General features: G+C 38.6%; 2 protein-coding genes across 2 annotated transcripts in view; both read right to left on the bottom strand.

Moving 5' to 3' along the window:
• Nucleotides 1-1,024, bottom strand: part of LOC141403499 (uncharacterized) — a 7,581-nt gene extending 6,557 nt beyond the window's left edge. The window contains exon 1 of the mRNA XM_073986009.1: nucleotides 872-1,024. Coding sequence (XP_073842110.1) covers nucleotides 872-884 — 13 coding nt within the window. The 5' untranslated portion in view covers nucleotides 885-1,024. The remainder of the gene's footprint in view (nucleotides 1-871) is intronic.
• Nucleotides 1,025-5,122: 4,098 nt separating this feature from the next.
• On the bottom strand, nucleotides 5,123-7,798 carry LOC141403502 (uncharacterized). Its single transcript, XM_073986019.1, has 2 exons — nucleotides 7,670-7,798; nucleotides 5,123-7,604 (listed from the first exon to the last, which is right to left on the bottom strand). The coding sequence occupies exons 1-2, from the start codon at nucleotides 7,677-7,679 to the stop codon at nucleotides 5,209-5,211; spliced, it is 2,406 nt and encodes an 801-aa protein (XP_073842120.1). The 5' UTR covers nucleotides 7,680-7,798; the 3' UTR covers nucleotides 5,123-5,208.
• Nucleotides 7,799-8,691: the final 893 nt, after the last annotated feature.

The following is an 8,691-nucleotide window of genomic DNA, read 5'->3' on the forward strand; positions in this document are numbered from 1 at the left end:
TAAAAATCCACGCCTGATGGTCTGTCTGCTGACCCTTGAAAAAATTATCTTTAAAAATCCACGCCTGATGGTCTGTCTGCTGACCCTTGAAAAAATTATCTTTAAAAATCCACGCCTGATGGTCTGTCTGCTGACCCTTGAAAAAATTATCTTTAAAAATCCACGCCTGATGGTCTGTCTGCTGACCCTTGAAAAAATTATCTTTAAAAATCCACGCCTGATGGTCTGTCTGCTGACCCTTGAAAAAATTATCTTTAAAAATCCACGCCTGATGGTCTGTCTGCTGACCCTTGAAAAAATTGTCTTTCAAAATCCACGCATGACGGTGTGTCTGCTGACCCTTGAAAAAATTGTCTTTAAAAATCCACGCCTGATGGTCTGTCTGCTGACCCTTGAAAAAATTGTCTTTAAAAATCCACGCCTGGTGGTCTGTCTGCTGACCCTTGAAAAAATTATCTTTAAAAATCCACGCCTGATGGTCTGTCTGCTGACCCTTGAAAAAATTATCTTTAAAAATCCACGCCTGATGGTCTGTCTGCTGACCCTTGAAAAAATTATCTTTAAAAATCTACGCCTGATGGTCTGTCTGCTGACCCTTGAAAAAATTATCTTTAAAAATCCACGCCTGATGGTCTGTCTGCTGACCCTTGAAAAAATTATCTTTATAAATCCACGGCTGCTGTTGTGGTGACCCTTGAAAAAATTGTCTTTAACAATCCACGTTGGTGATCCTTGGAAAATATTTATTTTTGTTTATTGTTTTTTAATACTTATAAATATTTTTTATTTTCTTTATATTTTCGTTATATTATTTAAAACATTTTTTTATTATTTTAATATTTTTATTTTATTTTGAAAACCACATCTTCACCTTTTGGTAACATATTTTATTTAATTTTATTTTAATTTAACAACTCTTCATGTTTAATTACGCCAATTTTTCCGAATAAATATAACCGATCGATTTCAAGTTTCGTTATAGACTAAAATTCCAAGTTATAAATTCATTATAAGTTTGTCTACTAAAAATCGATGTATTATTTTGACTTAAATCATTTTGTTTTTTGATTAATTAGTTATCATATACTTGTTTAGATTACCAAACACCGCAGGTACTAGTGAGTGATAAGCATTGGAACTAATGTTTTTTGCTTCGACTAATATGAAAGTATGGACACTATCTATCTAAAATTAAAAAAAAAAAATACAAATTCATTTGAATTAAACACTTGTGATAAATAATTACTTGGAATTCTATTTTAGTATCGATGCAATTGGACAGGAAAAACGTATTCTAGAGATTAGTGGCGAGACTTTGGAAATTTGATTAGAAAATTACCAACAAATATGTACGAAAATAAAGTTAAGACTCTTCAGACAGAGGAAATAGAGTATTTCGAGGAGAAATTACTATTATTTGCTACGCCAATTGAAGGTCGACGGACTGATTCATAAGCGCCATCAATGATGATCGATGCAATTTCTTTCCGAAAGGGACTATAGAAGCACCCTTTCTTTCAGAAAGGGACTATAGAAGCACCCTTTCTTTCAGAAAGGGACTATAGAAGCACCCTTTCTTTCAGAAAGGGACTATAGAAGCACCCTTTCTTTCAGAAAGGGACTATAGAAGCACCCTTTCTTTCAGAAAGGGACTACAGAAGCACCCTTTCTTTCAGAAAGGGACTATAGAAGCACCCTTTCTTTCAGAAAGGGACTATAGAAGCACCCTTTCTTTCAGAAAGGGACTATAGAAGCACCCTTTCTTTCAGAAAGGGACTATAGAAGCACCCTTTCTTTCAGAAAGGGACTATAGAAGCACCATTTCTTTCAGAAAGGGACTATAGAAGCACCCTTTCTTTCAGAAAGGGACTATAGAAGCACCCTTTCTTTCAGAAAGGGACTATAGAAGCACCCTTTCTTTCAGAAAGGGACTATAGAAGCACCCTTTCTTTCAGAAAGGGACTATAGAAGCACCCTTTCTTTCAGAAAGGGACTATAGAAGCACCCTTTCTTTCAGAAAGGGACTATAGAAGCACCCTTTCTTTCAGAAAGGGACTATAGAAGCACCCTTTCTTTCAGAAAGGGACTATAGAAGCACCCTTTCTTTCAGAAAGGGACTATAGAAGCACCCTTTCTTTCAGAAAGGGACTATAGAAGCACCCTTTCTTTCAGAAAGGGACTATAGAAGCACCCTTTCTTTCAGAAAGGGACTATAGAAGCACCCTTTCTTTCAGAAAGGGACTATAGAAGCACCCTTTCTTTCAGAAAGGGACTATAGAAGCACCCTTTCTTTCAGAAAGGGACTATAGAAGCACCCTTTCTTTCAGAAAGGGACTATAGAAGCACCCTTTCTTTCAGAAAGGGACTATAGAAGCACCCTTTCTTTCAGAAAGGGACTATAGAAGCACCCTTTCTTTCAGAAAGGGACTATAGAAGCACCCTTTCTTTCAGAAAGGGACTATAGAAGCACCCTTTCTTTCAGAAAGGGACTATAGAAGCACCCTTTCTTTCAGAAAGGGACTATAGAAGCACCCTTTCTTTCAGAAAGGGACTATAGAAGCACCCTTTCTTTCAGAAAGGGACTATAGAAGCACCCTTTCTTTCAGAAAGGGACTATAGAAGCACCCTTTCTTTCAGAAAGGGACTATAGAAGCACCCTTTCTTTCAGAAAGGGACTATAGAAGCACCCTTTCTTTCAGAAAGGGACTATAGAAGCACCCTTTCTTTCAGAAAGGGACTATAGAAGCACCCTTTCTTTCAGAAAGGGACTATAGAAGCACCCTTTCTTTCAGAAAGGGACTATAGAAGCACCCTTTCTTTCAGAAAGGGACTATAGAAGCACCCTTTCTTTCAGAAAGGGACTATAGAAGCACCCTTTCTTTCAGAAAGGGACTATAGAAGCACCCTTTCTTTCAGAAAGGGACTATAGAAGCACCCTTTCTTTCAGAAAGGGACTATAGAAGCACCCTTTCTTTCAGAAAGGGACTATAGAAGCACCCTTTCTTTCAGAAAGGGACTATAGAAGCACCCTTTCTTTCAGAAAGGGACTATAGAAGCACCCTTTCTTTCAGAAAGGGACTATAGAAGCACCCTTTCTTTCAGAAAGGGACTATAGAAGCACCCTTTCTTTCAGAAAGGGACTATAGAAGCACCCTTTCTTTCAGAAAGGGACTATAGAAGCACCCTTTCTTTCAGAAAGGGACTATAGAAGCACCCTTTCTTTCAGAAAGGGACTATAGAAGCACCCTTTCTTTCAGAAAGGGACTATAGAAGCACCCTTTCTTTCAGAAAGGGACTATAGAAGCACCCTTTCTTTCAGAAAGGGACTATAGAAGCACCCTTTCTTTCAGAAAGGGACTAAAGAAGCACCCTTTTTTCAGAAAGGGACTGTAGAAGCACCCTTTCTTTCAGGAAGCGATTATATATCCAAGGATAGATGGCCTTTAAGCCCATCTATCCAACGATAGATGGCCTTTAAGCCCATCTATCCAACGATAGATGGCCTTTGAGACCATCTATCCAACGATAGGTGGCCTTTGAAGACATCTATCCAACGATAGGTGGCCTTTGAAGACATCTATCCAACGATAGATAGCCTTTGAACCCATCTAATCAACGATAGATGGCCTTTGAGCCCATCTATCCAAAGATAGATGGCCTTTGAGCCCATCTATCCAAAGATAGATGGCCTTTGAGCCCATCTATCCAAAGATAGATGGCCTTTGAGCCCATCTATCCAAAGATAGATGGCCTTTGAGCCCATCTATCCAAAGATAGAAGGCCTTTGAGCCCATCTATCCAAAGATAGATGGCCTTTGAACCCATCTATCCAACGATAGATGGCCTTTGAGCCCATCTATCCAACGATAGATGGCCTTTGAGTCCATCTATCCAACGATAGATGGCCTTTGAGTCCATCTATCCAACGATAGATGGCCTTTGAGCCCATCTATCCAACGATAGATGGCCTTTGAGCCCATTTATCCAACGATAGATGCCCTTTGGGTCCATCTATCCAACGATAGATGCCCTTTGGGTCCATCTATCCAACGATAGATGCCCTTTGGGTCCATCTATCCAACGATAGATGCCCTTTGGGTCCATCTATCCAACGATAGATGCCCTTTGGGTCCGTCTATCCAACGATAGATGGCCTTTGATGCCCATCTATCCAACGATAGATGGCCTTTTGAGCCCATCAATCCAACGATAGATGTCCTTTCGAGCCCATTTATCCAACGATAGATGCCCTTTGGGTCCATCTATCCAACGATAGATGGCCTTTGAGCCCATCTATCCAACGATGGATGGCCTTTGAGCCCATCTATCCAACGATGGATGGCCTTTGAGCCCATCTATCCAACGATAGATGGCCTTTGAGCCCATCTATCCAACGATAGATGGCCTTTAAGCCCATCTATCCAACGATAGATGGCCTTTAAGCCCATCTATACAACGATAGATGGCCTTTGAGCCAATCTATCCAACGATAGATGGCCTTTGAGCCAATCTATCCAACGATAGATGCCCTTTGGGTCCATCTATCCAACGATAGATGACCTTTGACGACCATCTTTCCAACGATAGATAGAATCTGATGACCATCTATCGAACGATGACCATCTATCTATCCAAAGATAGATAGTCTCTGATGACCATCTATCTATCCAACGATAGATAACCTCTGTTGACCATCTATCCAACGATAGATGGCCTTTGATAACCATCTATGCAACGATAGATGGCCTTTGAGTCCATCTATTGAACGATAGATGGCCTTTGACCCATCTATCCAACGATAGATGGCCTTTGACTCATCTATCCAACGATAGATGACATTCGATGACCATATATCCAACGTTAGATGGCCTGTGACCCCATCTATCCAACGATAGATGGCCTTTTAATCTATCTATCGAACGACGATATATGGCCTTTTGAGCCCATCTATCCAACGATAGATTGCTTTTGGGCCCATCTATTCAGCGATAGATGGCCTTCGAGTGCATTCCAAGTAAAGATGGCCTTTAAAGGAAATTTTGTTTTTGATTTACAAATTCTTCTCCTCTCCCTAACTTTTGTGGCCTCAAAACACTTATTTTCCTTTTCTTCCTTCTTCTCAGTTTTATTTTAATTTTATTATGGTTTTCTTACAAATTTTCGTTTCTTTTTTTATAAATTAATTGTTAAAAATGTTCCCATGTCCTTTTACCATGGACACTGATAAAGCTCCGCCGGCACACAGCTAGCCAGCTCAGCACTGAATAACCAGTTGACTTGACATTGCCATATTTTATTCATTGCTTTGTTGCCAAAGCAAAGATAATATTTTGTGCAATCTCCCACGAAGGGTATAGCTTGACCATAACCCACCTCCAAGCAATCGGGCATATCTATAAAACCAATATCTGGCTTACATTCACCGGTGGTAGAATCATACTCCGTGTGTTTGGGACATTGAACAATTTCCGGTAAAGGATCTGGACATATGATATATTCGGTGCTATCATTAGGATACGGTATACGAGCACCGGCCATTTGATCTTTACAAAGTTCTTCAAGGATGGAGAGGGTGGAGAGAGTTGAGGTTATGGGAGTTTCTGGCGTTGTGGTGGTCGCTGTTACTGTTGAAGTTGTCGGTACAGGTGTTTCTGTTGTCGATTTAGCAGTTGTCGATATAAGTGTTGTCGTTGTAGGAGCAGCTGTTGTAGTTGTCGGTACTGCAGTTGTAGTTGGAACTGTGGTTGTAGGTACTGCCATTGTGGTTGTTGTCTGGGCTGTAGTTGTTGGCATTACCGTTGTAGTTTGATCTGTAGTTGTTGGTATTGCCGTTGTGGTTTGATCTGTAGTTGTTGGTACTGCGGTTGTGGTTGTAGTCTGGGCTGTAGTTGTTGGCATTGCCGTTGTGGTTTGATCTGTAGTTGTTGGCATTACCGTTGTAGTTTGATCTGTAGTTGATGAAACTTCAGTTGTAGGATTCATAGCTGTGGCTGTAGTTGTTTCTGTGGTACTATCAGAAACTGTGGTGGGAGCAATTGTGGAAGCTTCAGTTGTAGTTTCTGGCATAGTATTAGTTGTTGGAGGCGATGCCGTCGTTGCTGCAGTAGTTTCAAATGTTGTGGTAGACTCCAGAGTCGTAGTTGTGATTGGAGCCATTGTTGTGGTTTCAGAGGTTGTCGTCTGAGCTACAGTTGTTGTTGTTTCATCAGTTACTGGAAAAGCTGTAGTTGGAGCCATTGTTGTAGTTTCAGATGTTGTCGTCTGAGCTTCAGTTGTGGTTACATCAGTCGTTGGAATAGCTGTGGTTGGAGCTACAGTTGTAGTTGCGGAGGTTGTTGTTGCAGCAGCTGTTGTAGTTTCAGAGGTTGTTGTCTCTGTTACAGTTGTGGTTTCATCAGTTGTGTCGGTTGTTGATACTGAAGTGGTGGTTTCAGCAGCTTCAGTAGTTTCTGAAGTAGTGGTTGGGGTTTCTGAGGTTGTAGTTAGAGCAGATGTTGTAGTGTCGGCAGTTGTGGTGGCAGCTACAGTACTTGTCTCAGCTACTGTAGTTGGAGTTGAGACTGTAGTTTCTGAAGTTGTCGTAACAGCTACAGTTGTAGTTTCCGAAATTGTGGTAGGAGTATCAGTTGCAGATTCTGTGGTTGTGATTTGGCCAGATGTGGTGGTTGTAGTTGTAGTTTCTGAGGTTGTGGTTGGAGCAAAAGTTGTAGTTTCTGGGGTTGTTGTTGGAGCAGAAGTTGTAGTTGCAACTTTAGTGGTAGTTTCAACGGTTGTTGTTTGTGTTGGCGTTGTAGTTTCTGAGGTTGTTGTCTCAGCTGCTGTTGTAGTTTCAGATGTTGTTACCTGAGCTGTAGTTGTGGTTTCACCAGTAAGTGTCGTTTCAGAAGTTGTGGCTGATGCAGCATTTGTAGTGGTTGGAACTGGAGTAGTTGTTGTTGTTGTTTGAGATGTTGTAGTAGTGATTGGGGTGGTAATCGAAGCGGCGGTTGTAATCGAAGCGGCGGTTGTAACTGGTAGCAAATTTGATGGTTTGGTCGACAGGATATTTGACGAAGTTGTTTTAGTAGTTGTCGTAGTTGTGGTGGTTGTTGTGGTCGAATTATTTTGCACCACACAATCCGATTGATCATAACTAACACACTCTCCCACCGCTGTACTATAACCCTTATCAAACAGACACGGTATTGGCAGGGGCATTTCAGCCAAACAATAAATAAATAATCTACAATCACCATTTATGGGAAAGGTGGTACCATCCCGCTGTGAATAACAGATGCTCCAACTAAATGTTGAATCTTCGCTGGTGTCTGTACTCGGCACGGAACTTTGTGTCTCCAAATGGATTTCATGTTTCGTTTCATTGGCACAATCCGACTGAGAATATTCCACACAACCGCGATACACGCTACTAAAACCCATATCCGAAGGACAATTTATCGTCAAGGCTTTTTGTGTTAGGCAATAAATGTAACTGCTACAGGAATCGGTGATACGTAACAGGGTACCATCCGATTTCGTGTAGCAAAGACTGTCGAGTAACAAATTATCGGCCTTTATGGTATCCGCAGAAAGGGCCAAGAGGGCCAACGCAAGGAGAATGGGTGCTGGAAAATATTTGAAAAAAAATTTTAAATTTGTTATTTGATGGTCTTTCGGGGCAACAATTTACTTTTCTCCATTTTTGTTTAGGAAAATAATGAATTTTTCTGGCAATTTTTTTTTTCTCTATACTTTCGACTCCTTCGCAGTTTCGTTATGGACTAAATGAGCTCGAAACTTATGCCGGTCATATGTAGACCTTAAAACAAAAAAATAATTTCAATAAAATTCGTAATGATGTATGAAATGGAAACTTTTGATTGATGGTTAGAAGCTTAAGATTTGTGTTGGGTGAGTAATTGAGAGGAAGTCATATGGAAGAGCAGTAATTATGTGTCACTTGTGTAGAATATTCATGGAGTATTCTCTGCAAGGTATTTAAAATAATCACACACAAAACAGAATTACTAATCCGTAAAACACCACATTAAATTCTCCATAGGGAACATAAAAAAAATTTTAAATTCAAAAAGAAAAGATATAGTCAGGACATATTTTATTTTTTAATTTTTAGATATAAAACCCCCGAAAAAAAAGTTATAATAAAAAAGAAATTTACGGGATTTCAAATAATAGTTATATTTTCTACTTTGTTTTTTATTATTTAAACATAATTTAATATCAATTTATTTTTACAATTTTGAATAACAATATTATGAATATGTTGCGGTTTAAGATAAGATAGCTAAAGACAGCTACTACCGGTCCGTAGATAAACAACACATAACTACAAAAAATTTACAGAATTTAATAATATTGATAATTATAATAATATTTTTTTATAAATTATTTTTATATAAATAAATAATTTTAAATAATCATGTATTTTTTAAAAATTATTTTTTTCAAAAATTGTAGAAATTTAAAAAAAAAATTTAAAATAATCGTGGATATTTTACAACCATTTTTAAAATAATCGTGGATTTTTTAATAATTGTTTTTATAAAAATCGTTGATGTTTAAAAATTATTTTTAAAACAGTCGTGGATTTTTTTAAAATTATTTTTAAAATAATCGTGGATTTTTTAAAAATAATTTTTAAAATAATCGGGATTTTTTAAAAAATATTTTTTCAATAATCGTGATTTTTTA

The sequence above is a fragment of the Musca autumnalis genome, unplaced genomic scaffold (assembly GCF_047663935.1).
Source record: "Musca autumnalis isolate F117 unplaced genomic scaffold, ASM4766393v1 scaffold_4, whole genome shotgun sequence".
NCBI classification, from domain to species: Eukaryota; Metazoa; Arthropoda; class Insecta; order Diptera; family Muscidae; genus Musca; species Musca autumnalis.